The sequence below is a fragment of the Erythrolamprus reginae genome, chromosome 11 (assembly GCF_031021105.1).
Source record: "Erythrolamprus reginae isolate rEryReg1 chromosome 11, rEryReg1.hap1, whole genome shotgun sequence".
NCBI classification, from domain to species: Eukaryota; Metazoa; Chordata; class Lepidosauria; order Squamata; family Dipsadidae; genus Erythrolamprus; species Erythrolamprus reginae.
Genome location: NC_091960.1, coordinates 35,266,688 through 35,291,515, shown reverse-complemented (window position 1 = coordinate 35,291,515; position 24,828 = coordinate 35,266,688). Strand labels below are relative to the sequence as shown.

At 45.3% G+C, this 24,828-nt stretch overlaps 1 protein-coding gene across 4 annotated transcripts in view; it reads right to left on the bottom strand.

Annotated features, from left to right (window-relative positions):
- The window catches only part of PHACTR4 (phosphatase and actin regulator 4), a 112,697-nt gene that overhangs the window by 3,397 nt on the left and 84,472 nt on the right, over positions 1-24,828 (bottom strand). For all 4 annotated transcript variants that reach the window (XM_070764447.1, XM_070764449.1, XM_070764446.1 and 1 more), the window contains 8 exons: positions 21,802-22,161; positions 12,458-13,025; positions 11,002-11,234; positions 9,286-9,442; positions 5,938-5,993; positions 4,341-4,402; positions 1,422-1,559; positions 467-543 (listed from right to left, as the gene is read on the bottom strand). In XM_070764447.1, the coding sequence (XP_070620548.1) occupies positions 467-543; positions 1,422-1,559; positions 4,341-4,402; positions 5,938-5,993; positions 9,286-9,442; positions 11,002-11,234; positions 12,458-13,025; positions 21,802-22,161 (1,651 nt within the window). The remainder of the gene's footprint in view (positions 1-466; positions 544-1,421; positions 1,560-4,340; positions 4,403-5,937; positions 5,994-9,285; positions 9,443-11,001; positions 11,235-12,457; positions 13,026-21,801; positions 22,162-24,828) is intronic.

Sequence of the window (24,828 nt, the reverse complement as noted above, 5' to 3'; positions counted from 1 at the left end):
GAGGTTCCCCCCTCTTACCTGCCTGGGTTTCTCTCTCTGGCGCAGTGTATGGGAGGTACTGGGTGTAGGGAAGGCGCGTGCTATTCCTTGCCACCTCAGAGTCTTTTTTTCTTCTTCTTTAAAGCCTTAAACTATTGGATTTTTTGGATTCCCCTCACCTCCCCTTCTTCCCTCGGCAGCGACTGTCTTCCTCCTCTTCCTCCTCCCACCCAAATTCCAAGCTTTTATTTCTTTCCTAATGGGTTTGCACACATTATTTGCTTTTACATTGATTCCTACGGGAAAAATTGCTAGTGCATTCGACTTAAGAACCTGGTCAAGGAATAAATTAAGTTCTTTAGTAGAGGTACCACTATAAAAAGATCTAAAGCAGGTCAGAAGCTAAATCCTGCACATGGTGTGCCCTGAACCTGACCCTCCTGCTTATGGATGGAGAGTCCACCCAAGCAACCGCCCCGTAACGTACCGAGTGAACTGCTTGCTCTCTTCGTGAACCTCCATCTCCGAGCTCTTGAATTCGTTCAGCTCCTTCCGGATGGCAGCCTACATAAAAGAGCAGAGAAATCCCATCAGTTCCCGGTGTTTGATGGTCGTTGGACACTCTCAAAACAGTCCACCGTGACGGACCAGCAAAGTCAATGGGGAAGCTGTATTCACTTAGCATCCTTGTGACTAAGTTAACAACTGCAATAGTACTTTGACTTAAGATACCGTTTCAAAGTGCTTTACAGCCCTCGGTAAGCGGTTTTACAGAGTCAGTCTATTGCCCCCCAACAATCTGAGTCCTCATTTTACCCACCTCGGAAGGGTGGAAGGTTGAGTCAACCTTAAGCCAATGAGGATCGAACTCCTGGCAGTGGGCAGAATTAGTCTGCAATACTGTATTCTAACCACTGGGAGGGAGGGGAAGGGAAGGAAGGAAAGTAGAACGCAATAGCACTTAGACTTATATACAGGGGTGGACAAAAAAATGGAAACACCTGACTTTTTGGCTTCATAATGTTTGAACATGTTCAAATCACATCAAAACTTGACATAATTTTAATGTTTTTTAAATTCTGTTATTTGATATTTTTTTTAAACTACCTTTTTTTTAACAGAAATTTAAGTGCAGTACTGCAGGCCACTAAAGCTGACTGCTAGATCTGCAGGTCAGTGGTTCAAATCTCATCACCGACTCAAGGTTGACTCAGCCTTCCATCCTTCCGACGTGGGTAAAATGAGGACCCGAATGGTGGGGGCCATAGGCTGGCTCTGTTTTTAAAAAGTGCTATTGCTAACATGTTGTAAGCCGCCCTGAGTCTAAGGAGAAGGGAGGGATAAAAAAAAATCGAATAAATACATAAATGAAATAAACAGAGGGAAGCTGAACAGCGTGTTCTTAACTGGGTTAATTTTGACTTTTGCTTTGCCATTTTTACCTTGTCAGCAGGGGTGAGTTTTGTCCATGGCTTGTCTGCTCTCCTGTCGTAGTCATGGGCATCAGTGACCTCCACGTATTCATGAAACCTCAGGATCTTTCTGGCCTGCAGTTCAGCTACCGTGGGCCTTTGGCTAAGCTAGAAGGCAGAGAGAAGAGAGTAGGGAAAATCCATGTGCTAAAATCAACACGTGATACTCTGCTATGCAAGTCGAAGTGAGTCCAACAATGCTCTGACTCGATATAATAATAATAATAATTGTTGTGGTTAGCTCTGGCCCAGCTCCTGCCCCAAGGACTGTGGATGTGGGGGAGACATCCACATGCTGCAGGCCTGTTTTGCTCCCGGTGGAATCTGATGATGAAGGCTCCTCTGACCAAGAAGACATGAGTGACAGGGAGGAGGAGAGTGTGGCAGACAGCTCAGAAGGAGATCAATTCTCTAGCTCCTTCTTGGATTCGGAACAAGAGTTAATGATACAGCCACTCATGCGGAGAGCGATGCATAGGCAGCAACAACTGAGAGATTATTATCAAAGAAAATGAGGCCACCTGTGGTTGGGTGGGGCTGGGGTCATTAGTGAGGCTGCTATAAAGAGCAGCCTGTGGGTTTGGCCATTGTGGAGGATTATCTGATCGTTGTGTTTCGTGTCTGTCTTGCTGACTTCGACCTTTGTGTATTGATTTTCCCCCGCTTTGAAACTAAAGCAAAGCAAAGTGCTATACAAAAAGAGTGCTTAGTTTATTTGAATTTTCGTTATAAAGAACATTGTTTTGAATTTTCAAACGTGTGTGTGTCTGAAATTTGTACCTGTGAATTTTCGGGAGGATTCTACCAGAGAGCCCGACAGAACAAATAATAATTTATTAGATTTGTATGCCGCCCCTCTCCGAAGACTCAGGGCAGCTCACAACAATTAAAAAACAGCGTGACAATGTCAACAAATCTAATATTTAAAAAGCATCTAAAAAACGCATCACTTAAAAACCATGCAACACATGCATACCATAGATAAAACTATAAAAGCCTGGGGGAGATGTCTCAATTCTCCCATGCCTGGCGACATAGGTGGGTCTTAAGTAATTTGCAAAAGACAAGGAGGGTGGGGGCAGTTCTGATCTCTGGGGGGAGTTGATTCCACAGGGCCGGGGCCGCCACAGAGAAGGCTCTTCCCCTGGGGCCCGCCAGACGACATTGTTTAGTCGACGGGACCCGGAGAAGGCCGACTCTGTGGGACCTCATCGGCCGCTGGGATTTGTGCGGCAGAAGTCAGTTCCGGAGGTATTCTGGTCCGGTGCCATGTAGGGCTTTATATCTGGAACCAACTCCCCCCAGAGATTAGAATAGCCCTCACCCTTCTTGCCTTTCGTACGCTTCTTAAAACCCACCTCTGTCGTCAGGCATGGGGGAACTGAGATATTCTTTCTCCCTAGGCTTCTACAATTTATGTATGGTATGTTTGTATGTATGATTGGTTTTAAAATAAGGGTTTTTAGCTGTTTTAATATTGGATTGTTATATGCTGTTTTACTACTGTTGTTAGCCGCCCCGAGTCTAAGGAGAGGGGCGGCATACAAATCCAATTATTATTATTAATAATAATAATAATAATAATAATAATAATAATAATAATAAAATAAATAAATCTGTGCAATGTCATACTTCCTGGGCATTGCACGCGGGCAGTAATACAGGAAGGTAGAAATGCTTGTGTGCAATTGTCCTATGAGAAAGACTTACGATACTTTTGCAAGACTAAGTTGCAAAGATTTCATTCGAAAGCCATGAGTACACCAAACCCATCATTCTCACATGGCAGTGACTAGCTAACACTCTTGCAAATAGCGGTGTTACAACAATTTAGGAAAGGAACTTCCATTTCCTTTAACCTCCAGGGTTAAATTTTGAAAATAAGCCTCTGCCTGTCTCGTTTCCTCAAACCAGCAGCCTTCAAACTTACTGGGATGACCAACTGGTTTGGGTTTTTTCAAAGCTCCAAAATGCTTCTGTAGGGCACCAGTTTGAGGAAATTGGAGATATATTGAGCAAAACCCTCATTCTGCTGCACGAATCCCAGCGACCAGTTAGGTCCCACAGAGTGGGTCTTCTCCGGGTCGCGTCAACCAAACAATGTCGGTTGGCGGGACCCAGGGGAAGAGCCTTCTCTGAGGCGGCCCCGGCCCTCTGGAACCAACTCCCCCCAGAGATTAGAATTGCCCCCACCCTCCTTGCCTTTCGTAAGCTGCTTAAAACCCACCTCTGCCACCAAGCATGGTGGAATTCAGATACACTCTCCCCCTAGGCCTTTACAATTCTATGCATGGTATGTCTGTATGTATGTTTGGTTTTTATAATAATGGGTTTTAACTGTTTTTAGTATTGGATTATACTGTTTTGTTACTGTTGTTAGCCGCCCCGAGTCTGCGGAGAAGGGCGGCATTCAAATCAAATCAAATCAAATCAAATCAAATCAAATCAAATCAAATCAAATCAAATCAAATCAAATCAAATCAACAAACAAATGCCTGGAGAGAGCGAAAATAGCTTACCCTGCCTCCGCCCCCCACGGACACCCTCTGGAGGCTAGAAATGGCCTGTTTCCCAACTTCAGGTGGGCCCAGTAGGCTCGTGTTTCGCCCTCCCCAGGCTCCAAAGGCTTCCTTGGAGCCGGGAGGGTAAAAACACCCTCCCCCATCCCCCCGGAGGCTCTCTGGAAGCCAAAAACGGCCTCCCAGAGCCTCTGTGTGAGCCAAAAATCAGCTGGCCGGCACTGCACAGGCACGTTGGAGCTGAGCTAGCGCAATGGCTCGCGTGCCAGCAGATATGGCTCTGCGTGCCACCTGTGGCACCTGTGCCATGGGTTCGCCATCACTGCTCTAGGGTCACCTCCTACAGATGTACGGGAAAAGCATCTCATACCTTCCGAGTCAGCCTCCTTTTTATCTCCCTCTTCTCAGCCTGGCGGTCAGCCTCGTTTTTTTCTGCCAAATCAGAAAAGAAAAGATGCTGAAATCTCTTTCCGGGTTAGTTTCATGTGAACTATGAGTCGATAAGGTCTCAGAAGATTAACCCTGAAGGTATGCACGGGTTGAGCAAATAGTTTCCGTAAGATTAGTCTTGTGAACAGGAGATATTGGGAATTGCGTCGGAAAGATCTCATAATACATAGGCTAAAACATACAGAGAACAGATGCTGGAATTGGGCATGGTTAATTTAATGAAAAGAAGGATCCGGGAGACATGATAGCAGTGTTCCAATATCTCAGGGGTTGCCACAAAGAAGGAGGAGTCAGGCTATTCTCCAAAGCAATTTCCTGACAGTGAGAACAATTAATCATTAAACAATTAATATACAATTAATAAACATAAACAATTAATCACTACCTAAGAATGCCTCTACTTACGAACTTTTCTAGATAAGAACCGGGTGTTCAAGATTTTTTTGCCTCTTCTCAAGAACCATTTTCCACTTACAAACTCCAGCCTACAAAACTGTAACTGGAAAAGGCAGGGAGAAGCCTCCGTGGGGCCTCTCTAGGAATCTCCTGGGAGGAAACAGGGCCGGAAAAGGTGGGGTGAAGCCTCTGTGGGATCTCTCTAGGAATCTCCTGGGAGGAAACAGGGCCGGAAAAGGCAAGGAGAAGCCTCTGAGCTCTCTAGGAATCTCCTGGGAGGAAACAGGGCCGGAAAAAGCAAGGAGAAGCCTCCGTAGGGCCTCTCTAGGAATCTCCTGGAAGGAAACAGGGCTGGAAAAGGCAGGGAGAAGCTTCTGTGGAACCACACTAGAAATCTCCTGGGAGGAAACAGGGCCGGAAAAGGCAAGGAGAAGCCTCTGAGCTCTCTAGGAATCTCCTGGGAGGAAACAGGGCCTCCACCCTACCTGTGGTTTCCCCAATCGCATGCATTATTTGCTTTTACATTGATTCCTATGGGAATCTTACAAACCTTTCTACTTAAGAACCTGGTCACAGAACGAATTAAGTTTGAAAGTACAGGCACCATTGTATTAACGTTGCAGTGTCCTTGGGTCAAGCAATCGCACTGACCCAGCAAGTGCATTTGTAACCTATCCAGATGGCTTCCAGCAAGCAAAGTCAATTGCTGGAGAGGGAAAATCAGATGTATGTATGTATGTATGTATGTATGTATGTATGTATGTATGTATGTATGTATTGCATTTATCTGCACCACTCCAAAACGGACTCTGACCAGCTAACAAAAGTCATAAATACAATACAAATGAAAAAAAAACATTAAATACATCAATAAAATTATAAAAATAAAATTAAGGGAAAAAATTTTTTTTAACTACAATGTGATTCACTAAACAGTTGCGGTGATTTGCTTAAGAATCAGGGCAAAAATTGTCATAAAATCAGGGATGGCTGAATGAAGAGCTGCCTTGCTTAGCAATGGGAATTCCCATCCCAAATCAAGTTGAGGAGCATCTGTACAACAGAAGCATCAACTATCTGGTAGACAAGCACAAGGGAGGTCTTGAGTAGCCATTACTTACGCTGAAGTATGTTCCTTTGTTCTAGTTCTTCTGCCGTTGGTCTCTGGCTTAATCGCCTTGTGGGTTGTTTAAAAAGAAAAACATTTTTTTAGGCAAGGAAAAATATATAAAAACAAGCTCTCGTACTAGTAGCAGTCATGGAAAAAAATATCGACTTTTTAAAATAAAGAATGCAGCTGCGAGAGCTATCGTGGGCTTCCCTAAATACGCCCATGTCACACCAACACTCCGCAGTCTGCATTGGTTGCCAAACAGTTTCCGGTCACAATTCAAAGTGTTGGTTATGACCTATAAAGCCCTTCATGGCACCGGACCAGATTATCTCAGGGACCGCCTTCTGCAGCACGAATCCCAGCGACCAGTTAGGTCCCACAGAGTGGGCCTTCTCCGGATCCCGTCAACTAAACAATGTCGTTTGGTGGGACCCAGGAGAAGAGCCTTCTCTGTGGCGGCCCCGACCCTTTGGAACCAACTCCCCACAGATATCAGAGTTGTCCCCACCCTCCTCGCCTTTCGTAATCTCCTTAAAGCCCACCTCTGTCGTCAGGCATGGGGGAATTGAGACTTTCCCTCCCCCTAGGCTTATAAAAATTTATGCATGTTATGTTAGTATGTATGATTGGTTTCTAAATTGGGGTTGTAAATTAATTTAAATATTAGATTTGTTTACATTGTACTATTATTGCTGTGAGCCGCCCCGAGTCTGCGGAGAGGGGCGGCATACAAATCTGATTAATAAATAAATAAATAAAGTATCATTGTTGTTAGCCGCCCCGAGCCTGCGGAGAGGGGCGGCATACAAATCCAAATAATAATAATAATAATAATAATAATAATAATAATAATAATAATAAGTATTTTGGCTTTGAAGGCAAACAAGATGCTCTGGAACAGAGGTCTCCAACCTTGGCGACTTGTGGACTTCAATTCCCAGAAGTCTCCAGCCAACATAGCAGACCTGACTGGAGGATTCTGGGAGTTGAAGTCCACAAATCTTAAAGTTGGAGACCTTAGCTCCAGAAAGTGTAAGGGCCTGGACCCTGCACTGGTTTGCTATTCTCCCAATCCAGCTGGGCTTCCAACAATGCAGGATTATATGGGGGTTGTGGGACCCAGCTGCAGAATAGCTGGGAATGATGTGGCTGATGTGACAGGTGCTACATGGGCCCACCTCCCATTCCAAAACTGTTTTTTTTGCTCTGGAAGCCAAAATATGGAACAGTCCTATCTTCCCGAAGGAAACCTTTCCCCTGTAAATGATACAAAACACTGTAAAAGAGCTGGGAAGACTCCAGTGGTGCAGAAAAGCTGTTGGGAGCCAAAACTCTGGAGACTCAAAGTCTATCGTCCGCATCTGGTGGAGTAGAAACCCTTCAAGTTAAGAATTAAAGAGTCAGATTTGCTTACATCAGCAAAAATGAATTTATGGCCCTTTCATGCAAACATTTGACAGCCTAATTTAGAAAGAAAAGCAAACAGAAAGTACTTTATTCTGGTTGCTATGAAAAGACTCCAGCCACTGAACGATTTTGCCCTTGTGGCTCAGGAGAGGTGGAGACTGAGGGACACATGCTCCTGAGATGCTCCTGAGATTAGGAGGAAGCATATTCTACCACTTATTGAGGGATATCCTGGCCGCTTGGACGTTGCCTATCTCTGGTGGTTGCTTGGGGATGAGCAGGCCAGGATCACGGCACCGGTGGCCAGATTCTGCGTAGCAGCAGTGGCGATTCGTCACAAATGTGTGCCTTGGTAGCGAGATATGTACATCTCTTGTATAGTTACAATGGGTCAATCTTGGTTGCTCAGCCAAAAGTCCTGCTTCCTGTTCTTTTTCCTTTTAATTATTATTAATATTATATTGATGGTCTTTGATCGAAAATTTTATTATTATTATTATTATTATTATTATTATTATTATTATTATTCTGGTTGCTATGGTGAAGCAACTGAAAGAATAGAAACTCTTGCCGACTTATGGAAATCCATCAAGAGGTCCCAGTCTATTTAGGGGTGTGTGTGGAGGTAGACAGACAGACACAGACAGACAGACAGACAGACAGAGATAGAGAGATAGATAGAGAAATAGATAGAGAGATAGATAGACGAGAGAGAGACAGACAGACAGGAAGATAGGGATAGAGAAAGATAGATAGAGATGGAGATAGAGAAAGAGAGAGAGAGAAAGACAGACAGGAATAGAGAAAGAGAGAGAGATGGAGATAGATAGAGAGAGAGAGAGAGAGAGAGAGAGAGAGAGAGAGGTGTATGTGTGTGTGTGTGTAGGTAGACAGAGAGAGAGAGAGAAAGAAAGAGAGAAACAGATAGAGAGAAATGGATAGAGAGATAGATAGACGAGAGAGAGAGAGAAAGACAGACAGACAGACAGGGATAGAAAAAGAGAGAGAGATGGAGATAGATAGATAGATAGATAGATAGATAGATAGATAGATAGATAGATAGATAGATAGAAGGTCAGAGAGAGAGAGAGAGAGAAAGACAGAGAGAGAGAGAGAGATTAGATAGATAGATAGATAGATAGATAGATAGATAGATAGATAGATAGATAGATAGATAGATGATAGATAGATAGATAGATGACAGATAGATAGATAGATAGATAGATAGATAGATAGATAGATAGATGACAGATAGATAGATAGATAGATAGATAGATATATAGAGATAGATAGATAGATAGATAGATAGATAGATAGATATAGATAGATAGATGACAGATAGATAGATAGATAGATAGATAGATGACAGATAGATAGATAGATAGATAGATAGATAGATAGATAGATAGATGACAGATAGATAGATAGATAGATAGATAGATATATAGAGATAGATAGATAGATAGATAGATAGATAGATAGATATAGATAGATAGATGACAGATAGATAGATAGATAGATAGATAGATGACAGATAGATAGATAGATAGATAGATAGATAGATAGATAGATAGATAGATAGATAGATAGATAGATAGATAGATAGATAGATACACTAAACAGCATATTGACATTAGGATTTCCCTAAATCTCTTTGCTGCAATCCATGGTCCAGATTATCGCCGAAAATCAGCAAAATCTCACGTCCTGGTGCAAAATTTTGCTTGCTGCGCATGCGCAGGAACCAAATCTCGCGCGGGCGCACATGCGCACGCATCAGGGGCTCAGAGGTGCATGTCCATCTCCATTTCTACTGCTACGGGAGCCCCGATCCCAGCCAAACCATGTGCAAACCATCCACTGACCCTTGCGGATAACGCCCAAACTCTTCACGACATGTCACGAGTCCCCCAGGCGCTTGCTTTAACCTGACTTGAAGCCATCTCACCTGATGAGCGTCGTCCCAATCTGCTGTCGAATTTCGTTCCACTCTTCCTTGGTCTTCCGAGGAAAGGTGCTCTCTCGGGGCAACTCCTGCCGGGCAGCCATGTTTCCCAATTTCATGGCCAAGGTGTCTTTCCTCTTGACTTTATTGGCCAGGGCCGCTGGGGAGAACAAGATAATTAATAATAACAATAACAACATGGCATCGGACCAGAATATCTCCGGGACCTCCTTCTGCTGCACGAATCCCAGTGACCGGTTATGTCCCACAGAGTTGGCCTTCTCCGGGTCCCGTCGACGAAACAATGTCGTCTGGCAGGCCCCAGGGGAAGGGCCTTCTCTGTGGCGGCCCCGACCCTCTGGAATCAACTCCCCCCGGAGATCAGAACTGCTCCCACCCTCCTTGCCTTTAGCAAACATCCAAGGGCATGGGGTGAGGTATCATCAAAATGCCGATGATACCCAGTTATACATCTCCACCCCATGTCCAGTCAGTGAAGCAGTGGAAGTGATGTGCCGGTGCCTGGGGGCTGTTAGGGCCTGGATGGGTGTCAACAGACTCAAACTCAACCCAGACAAGACGGAGTGGCTGTGGGTTTTGCCTCCCAAGGACAATTCCATCTGTCCGTCCATTACCCTGGGGGGAGAATCATTGACCCCCTCAGAGAGGGTCCGCAACTTGGGCGTCCTCCTTGATCCACAGCTCACATTAGAGAAACATCTTTCAGCTGTGGCGAGGGGGGCGTTTGCCCAGATTCGCCTGGTGCACCAGTTGCGGCCCTATTTGGATCGGGGGTCACTGCTCACAGTCACTCATGCCCTCATCACCTCGAGGCTCCACTACTGTAATGCTCTCTACATGGGGCTATCTTTGAATGCAGCTGCGAGAGCAATCATGGGCTTTCCCAAATATGCCCATATCACTCCAACACTCCGCAGTCTGCATTGGTTGCCGATCAGTTTCCGGTCACAATTCAAAGTGTTGGTTATGACCTATAAAGCCCTTCATGGCATTGGACCAGAATATCTCCGGGACCGCCTTCTGCCGCACAATTCCCAGCGACCGATTAGGTCCCACAGAGTTGGCCTTCTCTGGGTCCCGTCGACAAAGCAATGTCGTCTGGCAGGCCCCAGGGGAAGAGCCTTCTCTGTGGCGGCCCCAACCCTCTGGAATCAGCTCCCCCCGGAGATCAGGACTGCCCCCACCCTCCTTGCCTTTCGCAAACTCCTTAAAACCCACCTCTGCCGTCAGGCATGGGGAAATTGATTCCCCTGGGCCGTTCCATTTTATGTATGGTTTGTTTGGGATATATGATTGTTTTTTTATATTAATGGGTTTTAAACTGTTATTTTAATCATTAGATTTGTACTGTATTTTGTTGTTGTGAGCCGCTCCGAGTCTCCGGAGAGGGGCGCCATACAAATCTAATAAATAAATAAAATAAATAAATAAATTATTATTATTATTATAAAACTTGCTAAGGAAACAAGTTGTTGCCACATTTATGCTAATTTTCACTTGACTCTGCCAGGCAGCGCGATCTATTGTTGTTGGTTTTTTACATGATTTTTCCCTGACTTTTAAACATTTTAATACAGTTTGGGTTTTTTCCTTGATTTATTCTGGGTTTTTTTTCACGAATTCCCTGATAGGAGAGATAGATAATATCTGACAAATGTGATCCTGAAGGCAGGGGAGGGGAGAGAGAGAGACTCTTACTATTCTGGCTTTCGTCTTCATCTTCCTCCTCCTCCTCTTCCTCCCTGTACAAGACAGGTCCCTCTGAATCTGAATCGCTCGGCCCTTCGTCTTCGTCCTGCACCGGCTGCAGGATCAGCCTGGGAATAACCGCAACCATTGGGGCCTCTCCAATGTACACATGGTGGTTGGAAGGGCAGGCATCTCCGGAGCCATCTTCCTCCTCCTCCTCCTCCTCTTCTTCGTCGTCTGGACTGAAAAGTCAAAGGCACACAGTTATTCCCATTATACAATAATAACAACTACAGTGGTACCTCTACCTACAAACACCTCTACTTACAAACTTTTCTAGATAAGAACCGGGCGTTCAAGGTTTTTTTGCCTCTTCTCAAGAACCATTTTCCACTTACAAACCCGAGGCTCCGAAACTGTAACTGGAAAAGGCGGGGAGAAGCCTCCGTGGGGCCTCTCTAGGAATGTCTGGGAGGAAACAGGGCCGGAGAAGGCGGGGAGAAGCCTCCGTGGGGCCTCTCTAGGAATCTCCTGGGAGGAAACAGGACCGGAAAAGATGGGGAGAAGCCTCTGTGGGGCCTCTCTAGGAATCTCCTGGGAGGAAACAGGGCTGGAAAAGGTGGGGAGAAGCCTCCATGGGGCCTCTCTAGGAATCTCCTGGGAGGAAACAGGACTGGAAAAGATGGGGAGAAGCCTCTGTGGGGCCTCTCTAGGAATCTCCTGGGAGGAAACAGGACCGGAAAAGATGGGGAGAAGCCTCTGTGGGGCCTTTTTAGGAATCTCCTGGGAGGAAACAGGGACAGAAAAGGCAGGGAGAAGCCTCCGTGGGGCCTCTCTAGGAATCTCCTGGGAGGAAACAGGGCCTCCACCCTCCCTGTGGTTTGCCCAATCACACCCATTATTTGCTTTTACATTGATTCCTATGGGAAAAATTGCTTCTTCTTACAAACTTTTCTATTTAAGAACCTGGTCTCCAGAACTGGACACAGTATTCCAAATGTGGTCCCACCAGCACTCTATATAGTGGGATCATAATCTCCCTCTTCCTGCTTGTTATACCTCTAGCTATGCAGCCAAGCATTCTACTCGCTTTCCCTACCGCCCGACCACACTGCTCACCCATTCTGAGACTGTCAGAAATCACTACCCCTAAATCCTCCTCTTCTGAAGTTTTTGCTAACACAGAATTGCCAATGCAATACTCAGATTCAGGATTCCTTTTCCCCAAGTGCATCATTTTACATTTGGAAACATTAAACTGCAGTTTCCATTGCTTTGACCATTTATCTAGTAAAGCTAAATCATTTACCATATTACAGACGCCTCCAGGAACATCAACCCTATTGCACACTTTAGAGTCATCGGCAAATAGGCAAACCTTCCCTACCAAACCTTCCCCTAAAAAGGGGGGGGGAGCAACCTGACCACACCTGGCTTCTGACTAGCGAACCAAAGCGTGACTCACACTTTCAGCAGCTCTATGGTCACAGGTAGAGACCTCGTCCTGCCTGCTGCTCCATTATCCTCGCCGGAGCCGTCGTTCTCAAAAAGCAGCGAGTGAGCCCTGTGGGAGCCTTCGGCCGGCGGGGTTGCTGGCAAAGGGCTACTCAACGCCTGCTGGATGCGGATGTGCAGCGGGACCTGGGATAAGCGAGGAAGCCCCTGGGGTTCTCCCAATCCCATCTCGGCGGCCCTCTTGGCTGGATCCATCATGGGGAGACCTTCTTGTGGGCTGTCCATTCGTAGTTCCATCGGAAAGGGAGGCTCTGACCCATAGAGGGAGGCGGGCAACGGAGCGTTGGAGGGTTCCAATGGCATGCGGGCAGGCAGGGAAGATGGAGGACCAGCCGGAGGGAGAGTCGAGATCATGTGTGGAGGTAGCGAGGAAGGATAGAAGGAGGGCATGACCCTCTCGGTTGGGGATTTGGGAGCAATGGCCGATTCTACATTCAGCGGAAGGCCCCTCTTGGGAGGCAGAGGCGGTGAAGGCTTCAGCAACGGGACCCCACTGTTAATCACCTGAGATAATTCAGCTGGGAAGAAAGAGAAAGCCATTACACTGGGTGACATTGGAAGCCCTTTTAACAGGGTGAATCCTGTTGTTAGCCGCCCCGAGTCTGCAGAGAGGGGCGGCATACATGTCCAATCAATCAATCAATCAATCAATCAACAAGTAAGTAAATAAATCAACTCTGCAAACACAGAATCTTGTTGATTGATGATTATCTGATAAATTGTGAATTGTAAAAATAATTAAGATATACAGTGATACCTCGTCTTACGAACTTCATTCGTTCCGTGACCAGGTTCGTAAGTAGAAAAGTTTGTAAGACGAATCAATCAATGTAAAATCAAATAATGCGTGCAACCCCATCCTAAAAGTCACCCCTTTCGCCTTGCACCGCTGGGAATCCCCGCCTCCAGACTTCCGTTGCCAGCCGAAGCGCCCGTTCTTGCATTGCTGGGATTCCCCTGAGCCTCCCCTTGCTGGGATTCAAAGCAGCGACGGCAAAAATGAAGGGAATCCCAGCGAGGGGAGTCCCGGGGGAATCCCAGCTACGCAAGAACGGGCGCTTCGGCTGGCAACGGAAGTCTGGAGGCGGGGATTCCCAGCGAGGGGAGGCTCAGGGAAATCCCAGCGCTTCGGCTGGCAACGGAAGTCCAGAGGCGGGGCATACCAGCGGCAGCGGCTCAGGTTCGTAAGGTGAAAGTAGTTCGGAAGAAGAGGCAAAAAAATCTTAAACTCGGTGTTCATATCATAAAAAGTTGCTATGAAGAAGGGTTCGCAAGACGAGGTATCACTGTATATACAACAAATTTTGAAAGGTCACAGTTTTAGCAGTCAGTAATACAGTTGACCACTCATTTTGCTTATTGTGTGTGTGTAATGTTTTGTTAGTTTCTCGTTTGTTTTTGTTTTTTTTCTTTAATGTATTAAACTAATAAAGATTATTTTATTTTAAAAAAAGAACCTTTCTAAAGGTTCTATAGACATGTGTGAGAAGCTAATACGTTAAGCATCAGTCACAGAAGTGGAGTAAAACATCAGTTGTTGTCAAGTTGCTAAGTCACCAAGATTATTTTAAGAAACCCTAATTGCTAAACAGCTAATTGCTTTGCATACCTTCATCATTTGACTCAGGGGTCTCCAACCTTGGCAGCTTTTGTGGACTTCAACTCCCAGAATTCCCCCAGTCAACATAGTGGAACCGGTTGGGGAATTCTGGGAGTTGGAGTTCACAAGTAGATCTGAAGGTCAGTGGTTCTAATCTCATCCCCGGCTCAAGGTTGACTCAGCCTTCCATCCTTCCGAGGTGGGTCAAATGAGGACCCAGATTGTGGGGGCAATAGCCTAGCTCTGTTAAAAAAGTGCTATTGCTAACATGTTGTAAGCTGCCCTGAGTCTAAGTAGAAGGGCGGCATAAAAATTGAATGAATGAATGAATGAATGAATGAATGAATGAATGAATAAATAAATAAGTCTTATAGTTGCAAGATTGGACACTCCTGGTTTCACTACAGCTGCGATGTAAGGTTTCATTCTTTTGCCCTAAACGAAGATTTCCAGTTTAGTGTGTTTTATCATCCACACTGAATCACTCTCTTGTGATGCTTTAATTCTCCCCACCACCACACCCAAGACAAGATACAAATACTTGAAATATATCAAGAAAGGTATTAAGTTTGGAGCTGGCCCAAGACATCGATGCTGTGAAACAGATTTGTGATGCTGTACCTTTTTTGGGGCCCAATTCCCCAAACAATACATTTGAAGGGAAATTAAACCAGGTTTGAAAAGAGGGGAAGAACAATTTTAGTTTGTTCTTCCGCCTACACACTGAACGCTGGATTTATGCCCAATATTTCACTGGTTAGGTTCCTGACTTCACACAGTGATCTTCAACAATAACCTGTCCAAGCACGTTTAAGGCAACGAACCAGCTTCTTTCTTCCTTCACTTAGTTGTCTTTGCACAAATTGTTACCAACTCTTGGGTAGTCTTACAAGCGTGAGACAAGAAAGCAATTCTCATCAATGTAAACTTCATCAGACTTGCCCGGGGAAGGAAAATTCACTTTGGAAATTGGTACGACATCTCTCTTTAACCTGCCTCGCAAGTCAATCCTGAATATAAACAGGGAGCAATTTTGCTCGACAGGACAAGTTGTCGCGTTACAACTCAGAAATGTCAGTTTGGGCAGAGGGCGTTTTCTGAAGATAAAAAGCCAAGCTTCTATTTTTACCCTTCCCTATAAAAGAAAGAAAGGAAGGAAGGAAGGAAGGAAGGAAGGAAGGAAGGAAGAAAGGAAGGAAGCAAGGAAGCAAGCAAGCAAGCAAGCAAGCAAGCAAGAAAGGAAGGAAGAAAGGAAGCAAGCAAGAAAGAAAGAAAGGAAACAAGAAAGAAGGAAGGAAGGAAGGAAGAAAGGAAGAAAGGAAGGAAGAAAGGAAGAAAGGAAGGAAGGAAGGAAGGAAGGAAGAAAGGAAGCAAGGAAGCAAGAAAGGAAGGAAGGAAGCAAGCAAGCAAGCAAGCAAGCAAGGAAGGAAGCAAGAAAGAAAGGAAGGAAACAAGAAAGAAGGAAGGAAGAAAGGAAGGAAGGAAGGAAGGAAGGAAGAAAGAAAGAAAGAAAGAAAGGACTTGTTGCATATTAGGTAGATGCTGTTCATTCCGAACTTAGCAAACCAGTCCTAAGTACCTTTAAATGCATTAATACATTCATGTATCTCAGTGAAGTCTGGGAAATTTTGTGAAACGATCTCTTATCAGACCTTACATACCAGTATAGTATGCACTACCACAATTGAGGCCAAAATTTCTGTTACTAAGAAAAGTTACTTTTTTAAAAAAAAAATTAAAAAATAAGTTTTATTTATACACATGTATACATAACACACAAAACAAAAGAAATTTAAACAATGGACATTTGTGTAGCAAATCTGTGCTACATTTCCTATTGTGCTCACAACTATTTTTAGCATATTATTATAGACAAGTCACATACATTGATCTTATTTATGTATCTAATCCTATATCTATTTTCCCTCAACCCATTTATCACCAAGAAATATCTTTATTTTTTACTTTTTCACTCCAACTACTATTATTATTAATAAATGTATATTTGAGCTGGGGTGGCCCAGCAGGTAGAGTGCTGTACTGCAGGCCACTGAAGCTGACTGTAGATCTGTAGGTCAACAACTTTACTGGGCCCACTAGAAGTTGGAAAACAGGCCATTTTTGACCTCCAGAGGTCCTCCAGGAGGCAGGGGAAGCTGTTTTCACCCTCCCGAGGCATTGAATGATGAGTTTGGGCACATGCATTTGCGACAGCACGCACCCACGCTCTTTCGGCACCGGAGGGAAAAAAGTTTCCCCATCACTTTTTCTAAGCCAAAAGCAAGCAAGCTGTTTTATGGTTTTATGTTAAGCAAAAGGGGGGACATGACTAAAACATTTAAATATATTAAAGGGTTAAATAAGGTTCAGGAGGGAAGTGTTTTTAATAGGAAAGTGAACACGAGGACAAGGGGGCACAATCTGAAGTGAGTTATTTTTTATTATTATTATTATTATTATTATTATTATTATTATTATTATTATTATTAATTAGATTTGTATGCCGCCCCTCTCCGAAGACTCGGGGCGGCTCACAACAAAAAAAACAATATTATAGCAAAACAAATCTAATATTAAAAGAAGCATATAAAACCCTATCATATATTTAAAAACCAAACAGCACATTCATACCAAACATGAAACAAAATATAAAGAAGCCTGGGGGAAAGGTGTCTCAACTCCCCCATGCCTGGCGGTATAAGTGAGTCTTGAGTAATTTCCGAAAGACAAGGAGGGTGGGGGCAGTTCTAATCTCCGGGGGAAGTTGATTCCAGAGGGCTGGGGCCGCCACAGAGAAGGCTCTTCCCCTGGGGCCCGCCAAACGACATTGTTTAGTCGACGGGACCCGGAGAAGGCCAACTCTGTGGGACATTATCGGCCGCTGGGATTCGTGCGGTAGTAGGCGGTTCCGGAGTTGGAGGAAAGATCAGAAGCAACATGAGAAAATATTATTTGACTGAAAGAGTAGTAGATGCTTGGAACAAACTCCCAGCAGACCTGGTTGGTAAATCTACAGTAACTGAATTTAAACATGCCTGGGATGAACATAGATAAAGATAAAATACAGGAAATAGTATAAGGGCAGACTAGATGGACCATGAGGTCTTTTTCTGCCGTCAATCTTCTATGTTTCTATGTTTAAGAATCGTAATTTTAAGACGGAACATGGAAGGTGTCCACCTAAAAGGCTTCCCCGAATATAATCTCAGCCGCTTTCTTCTCAATGAGCTTTTTCTTGTTCTGTATTTGTGCTGTCCCACCCCATGAGCGATCCAAGGTAGTAAAACTCGACAAGTTACGCAACCAGACAGTGTTTTTTTCTTTCCTGTCCTTTCCTGATGTGTCAGAAACGAAAGCTCGCTGTGCATCCAGAGATGAATGGCAACCTCCCCTTCCACCCCCAACTTCCACAATGAATTCTTAGCAGGTGAGCAGGAACAGGTGTAGATTTGCAAGATCGCCTTACAAGTCGCTCTTCTTTCACTCCACGCCCTCAAACCGCAGGTATTGCAAAGCCCTTCCCTAAACTACGTTAGCTACCTGCTGTGGTTTCACTCTCCCACCTGGGGTCCTGTTTCCAACCAGCTCAGGTGAACAGCTAAGCCTAAGGAAGACGCTCTCCTTGGTGGCTCCAACAAGACTTTTTACATGGCATTTACATTTTCCAAATGTAAAATAATGCACTTGGGGGAAAGGAATCCTCAATCTGATTACTGCATTGGCAGTTCTGTGTTAGCAAAAACTTCAGAAGAGAAGGATTTAGGGGTAGTGATTTCTGACAGTCTCAAAATGGGGGAGCAGTGTGGTCGGGCAGTAGGAAAAGCAAGTAGGATGCTTGGCTGCATAGCTAGAGGTATAACAAGCAGGAAGAGGGAGATTGTGATCCCGCTGTATAGAGTGCTGGTGAGACCCCATTTGGAATAATACTGTGTTCAGTTCTGGAGACCTTACCTACAAAAAGATATTGACAAAATTGAACGGGTCCAAAGACGGGCTACAAGAATGGTGGAAGGTCTTAAGCATAAAACGTATCAGGAAAGACTTCATGAACTCAATCTGTATAGTCCGGAGGACAGAAGGAAAAGGGGGGACATGATCGAAACATTTAAATATGTTAAAGGGTTAAATAAGGTCCAGGAGGGAAGTGTTTTTAATAGGAAAGTGAACACAAGAACAAGGGGACACAATCTGAGGTTAGTTGGGGGAAAGATCAAAAGCAACATGAGAAAATATTATTTCACTGAAAGAGTAGTAGATGCTTGGAACAAACTTCCAGCAGACGTGGTTGGTAAATCCACAGTAACTGAATTTAAACATGCCTGGGATAAACATATATCTATCCTAAGATAAAATACAGGAAAGAGTATAAGGGCAGACTAGATGGACCATGAGGTCTTTTTCTGCCGTCAGACTTCTATGTTTCTATGTTTCTAAGCCACGGAATGAAAGAGAGACGGTGCCTGCGTAATCAATACTTCCTTGAAATGGACTGCCTGTTCTCTCGAGGCTGATTTCTGGGTATGATATCAATCCAATGAAATTTAACAGCAACCTGATGGTCTGTCTTTATTATACATGGTTGCCAATTAGTTTCAGGACACAATTCAAAGTGTTGGTGATGACCTACAAAGCCCTACATGGCATTGGACCAGAATACTTTGTTCCTTCCTTTCCTTTTTTTACAAATTTAAGGATGGAAATCATAGAAGACCATATCTGGATGGCATACCCACCACCTCTGCCGTCAGGCATGAGGGAATTGAGACATCTCTCCCAGGCCTATATAGTTTTATGTATGGTATGCTTGTGTGGTATGTCCTTTTAAATAGTGGGTTTTTAGATTTTTAAATATTAGATTTGTTCTCTGTACATTGTTTTATTATTGTTGTGAGCCACCCCGAATCTGCGAAGTTCTAATCTCTGGGGGGAGTTGGTTCCAGAGGGCCGGGGATGCCACAGAGAAGGCTCTTCCCCTGGGTCCCGTCAAGCGACATTGTTTAGTTGACGGGACCCGGAGAAGACCCACTCTGTGGGACCTAACTGGTCGCTGGGATTCGTGCAGCAGAAGGAGGTCCCTGAGATAGTCTGGTCCGGTGCCATGAAGGGCTTTATAGGTCATAACCAACACTTTGAATTGTGACCGGAAACTGATCGGCAACTAATGCAGACTGCGGAGTGTTGATGTAACATGGGCATATTTGGGTAAGCCCATGACTGCTCTCGCAGCTGCATTCTGCACGATCTGAAGTTTCCGAACACTTTTCAAAGGTAGCCCCATGTAGAGAGCATTACAGTAGTCAAGCCTCGAGGTGATGAGGGCATGAGTGACTGTGAGCAGTGACTCCCGGTCCAAATAGGGCCGCAACTGGTGCACCAGGCGAACCTGGGAGAATGCCCCCCTCGCCACAGCTGAAAGATGTTTCTCTAATGTGAGCTGTGGATCGAGGAGGACGCCCAAGTTGCGAACCTTCTCTGAGGGGGCCAGTGATTCACTCCCCAGGGTAATGGACGGACAGATGGAATTGTCCTTGGGAGGCAAGACCCACAGCCACTCCCTCTTGTCTGGGTTGAGTTTGAGTTTGTTGACACTCATCCAGGCCCCAAAAGGCTCCAGGCACCGGCACATCACTTCCACCGCTTCGTTGACTGGGCATGGGGTGGAGATGTATAACTGGGTATCATTGGCGTATTGATGATACCTCACCCCATGCCCTTGGATGATCTCACCCAGCTGTTTCATGTAGATATTAAATAGCAGGGGGGAGAGGACCGACCCCTGAGGCACCCCACAAGGTATCCTACGCACTCTACCCAAAAGAGCTTTAGTTGAAAAGCTATATTGTTAATGATCTTAGTACCTTATTCATCTCTCTCTACAGAATTGAGCATTTTTAATTCCAGCTCTTAAAGGGAAGGTTGACCTGAAGGAGGGGGGGATATGTGATTTGCCCTTCATGTCGTAGTGACTTTCTTGAGGTGACTTGGCTTTCTCTATTTTTAAACTTGGGAGCAATTTTTAATCTTCTACCAAAAAAGTGATATGATGAATATTTGGGATTTTGGTGTCTTGCTGTAACTCAAGTGGAGAGCTTAAGGCAGTGGGGATTTTTTTTTCAAACTTGGCAGCTTTAATGTGTCTGGACGTTAATTCCTGATTTCTCCAAGCAGCTGATTGAGGACTTTTAGGAGTCGAAGTCCACCCCTCTTAAAGTTAGACGTCAGATTAGACAGCATTAAACATCAGAGCATCCACAGCAGGGCTCAAGCTTTGCAAAAGTGGGGCTTTAATAGCACCTTGAGAAATAGATGACCTCATAAACATGAGAAAATATTATTTTACTGAAAGAGTAGTAGATCCTTGGAACAAACTTCCAGCAGACGTGGTTGGTAAATCCACAGTAACTGAATTTAAACATGCCTGGGATAAACATATATCCATTGTAAGATAAAATACAGGAAATAGTATAAGGGCAGACTAGATGGACCATGAGGTCTTTTTCTGCCGTCAGTCTTCTATGTTTCTAACATCAAATGGTTTTAGATCTATTTCAGAAGGTCTCAACAAACGCAGGGGATATTAAATGCATTACACTTGTTCATTGATAAGGTACAGTGATACCTCCTCTTACGAACCCCTCGTCATACAAACTTTTCGAGATACGAACCTGGGGTTTAAGATTTTTTTGCCTCTTCATCCGAACTATTTTCACCTTACGAATCTGCCGCTGCCGCTGGGATGCCCCGCCTTCGGACTTCCGTTGCCAGCTGAAGCGCCTGTTTTCGCGCTGGTGGGATTCCCCTGAGGCTCCCCTCCATAGGAAACCCCACGTCCAGACTTCCGCGTTTTTGCAATGCTGCAGCAGGGGAATCCCAGCATCGGAAAAATGTGCGCTTTGCTGGCAACGGAAGTCCGGAGGTGGGGTTTCCCAGCGAAGGGAGCATCAGCGAAATTGCAGCATTGATGTCAGCCAGCATTGGAAAAGAATAAACATTGACAAAACTGACATCTGTCAGTTGCAAAAGGCCACCGTACTTGGATCTGCGCGCATGATACGAAAACACATAACACAGTCCTAGACGCTTGTGAAGTGTTTTCATGAATATGATGATGATGATGATGATGATGATGATAATAATAATAATAATAATAATAATAATAATAATAATAACCGAATTCTGAAGCACAACACACCAGACATTGTGATCGTGGAGAAAAAGAAAGTATGGATCATCGACATCGCAATCCCAAGAGACAGCAGAATTGAGGAGAAGCAGCTAGAGAAATTAGTGAAATACGAAGATCTAAAAATCGAGCTGCAACGACTCTGGCGTAAACCAGTGAAAGTGGTCCCAGTGGTCCTTGGCACGCTGGGCGCAGGGCCAAAGGATCTCAGTGGACGTTTGAAAACCATCGGAATTGACAAAATCTCCACCTGTCAATTGCAAAAGGCCGCTTTACTGGGATCGGCAAACATAATTCGCCGCTACATCACGGAGTCCTAGGTGCTTGGGAAGCGCCCGACTGGGGATGAAATACGAAATCCAGCATAGTGATCTCGTTTGCTGTGTTGTACTGACATAATAATAATAATAATAATAATAATAATAATAATAATAATAATAATAATAATAATAATAATAATAGAACAGAAGGAGGGGGAAATGGTTAGGGAGGGTGGAAAATAGCCACTTACCTATTAAGGGGTTACTATTCCGATTCATAGGCTTGGGGGGTGGCACAGGGGGCTGCTTGGTCGGGGTGGCATTGCTAGTATTGGTGGCCAAAGCGTGGCCACTTGTGGGAGCAGGGTGCAGAGTCCGGGGTGCAGGGGTAGGAGCAGCGCCCCCTTTCGATGTGCTGGTGGCAGCTGTGGCTGTGGAATAAGACACTGTCCTTGTGCTGCTGTTGCCCAGGCCGAATTCCCTCGTTTGCAGGTCACTCGTCTCCTGTGAAGAGGATGACAACGGTCGCTTCGGAGGGAGCAGCGGCTGCTTGGGACCAGGGGGCACATGATGGGGCTCAATTTCCGAATTGGGGTGGTTGCTGTAAGGTCCTGTAAAGAAAAATTCCCCCAAAAAATTAACCCCCTGAGCTGGAAAGAAGCGTCCCCTAATCCAGTGTTTCCCAACCTTGGCAACTTGAAGATATCTGGACTTCAACTCCCAGAATCCCCGCCTTTTCCGGCCCTGTTTCCTCCCAGGAGATTCCTAGGGAGGCCCCATGGACGCTTCTCCCCACCTTTTCCGGCCCTCTTTCCTCCCATGAGATTCCTAGAGAGGCCCCACGGAGGCTTCTCCCTGCTTTTTCTGGCCCTTTTTCCTCCCAGGAGATTCCTAGGGAGGCACCACGGAGGCTTCTCCCTGCTTTTTCCGGTCCTGTTTCCTCCCAGGAGAATCCTAGAGAGGCCCCAAGGAGGCTTCTCCCTGCTTTTTCCGGCCCTGTTACCTCCCATGAGATTCCTAGGGAGGCCCTATGGAGGCTTCTCTCTGCCTTTTCCGGCCCTGTTTCCTCCCAGGAGATTCCTAGAGAGGCTCCACGGAGGCTTCTCCCTGCCTTTTCCGGCCCTGTTTCCTCCCAGGAGATTCCTAGAGAGGCTCCACGGAGGCTTCTCCCTGCCTTTTCCGGCCCTGTTTCCTCCCTAGAGAGGCCCCATGGCTTATGTAGACTACTTCCAAAGGCTGACAACATGCTAGCTGGGAATTGCCATCTTCTACTAGTGCACTAGAAAAAGAGAATGTGGCTGTATTAAACCATGGGCCTGTCACTGAAAGAGAGAGAGAGATCAGGGGAGGGGAAGATGTCTGGAGGGAATTCAATTTATTTCAACAGTCTAAAAGATAGTATGAAGGTTTGTGCCATCTCCCAAATTCCAAGGCTGGCATTCCCTTGCAAAGCGTGGGTGGCAAGATACATCAAGGTTGGTGGGTGGAGAGACGGAGAGACGTAAACTGGGAAGGGCTGGGCCTTGCTGTGATAACAACTCGTGGGTGGGAGTGCTCGGAGACAAGACCCAAAACTGGTTAGACAGTGATACCTCGTCTTACAAAGGCCTCGTCATACAAACTTTTCGAGATACAAACCCAGGGTTTAAGATTCTTTGCCTCTTCTTACAAACTATTTTCACCTTACAAACCCACCGCCGTCGCCGGGATGCCCCGCCTGCGGACTTCCATTGCCAGCGAAGCTCCTGTTTTTGCACTGCTGGGATTCCCCTGAGGCTCCCCTCCATGGGAAACCCCACCTCTGGGCTTCCGTGTTTTTGTGATACTACAAGGGAATCCCAGCAGGGGAATCCCAGCAGTGCAAAAACAGGCGCTTCGCTGGCAACAGAAGTCCGCAGGTGGGGTTTCCCAGCGAGGGGAGCCTCAGTGAAATTGCAGCATCGCAAAAACACAGAAGTCCGGAGGTGGGGTTTCCCATGGAGGGGAGCCTCAGGGGAATCCCAGCAGCACAAAAACGGGCGCTTCAGCTGGCAAAAGGGGTGAATTTTGGGCTTGCACGCATTAATCGCTTTTCCATTGATTCCTATGGGAAACATTGTTTCGTCTTACAAACTTTTCACCTTAAGAACCTCATCCCGGAACCAATTAAGTTTGTAAGACAAGGTATCACTGTATTCACAATTAGGAACTGATAGATAACAACATTTACAACGTGAGGTTCCCCTGAGTTGGCCTTCTCCGGGTCCCATTAGCCAGACAATGTTGTCAGGAAGGGCCTAGGGGAAGAGCCTTCTCTGTGGCGGCCCCAGCCCTCTGGAACCAGCTCCCTACAGAGATTCGCACTGCCCCCACGCTGCTCGCCTTTCACAAGAGTCTTAAGACTCATTTATGTCGCCAGGCAAGGGGCAATTAGATCAAACACCCGCCCCCCTTACTAAATGAGATGTGTGGTTGTGAATGAACTGGCTGATTGATTTTAATATATTGGGTTTTTAGTTTGTAATTTTTAATTGATTAGATTTGTATTGTTGTATTGTTGTATTGTTTACATTGTATCCTGTGAGCCGCCCCAAAGTCTTTGCAGAAGGGCAGCATACAAATCTAACAAATGATAATAATAATAATAATAATAATAATAATAATAATAATAATAATAATGATATGCTGTCAAAGCCAGAATTGAAAAATCAACAGACGATCCAAAGTGCAGACTCTGTAAAGAAACAGATGAAACAATCGATCACATACTCAGCTGCTGCAAAAAGATCGCACAGACTGACTACAAGCATAGACATGATGCTGTGGCACAGATGATCCACTGGAACCTGTGCCGGAACTACCATCTACCAGTGGCAAAGAACTGGTGGGATCATAAGCCCGAAAAAGTGGTCGAAAATGAGCAAGCAAAACTACTGTGGGACTTCCGACTTCAGACTGACCGAATTCTGAAGCATAACACACCAGACATTGTGATCGTGAAGAAAAAGAAAGTATGGATCATCGACATCGCAATCCCAGGAGACAGCAGAATTGAGGAGAAGCCGCTAGAGAAATTAGTGAAATACGAAGATCTAAAAATCGAGCTGCAATGACTCTGGCATAAGCCCGTGAAAGTGGTCCCAGTGGTCCTTGGCACGCTGGGCGCAGGGCCGAAGGATCTCAGAGGACATTTGAAAACCATCGGAATTGACAAAATCTCCACCTGTCAATTGCAAAAGGCCGCTTTACTGGGATTGGCAAACATAATTCGCCGCTACATCATGCAGTCCTAGGTGCTT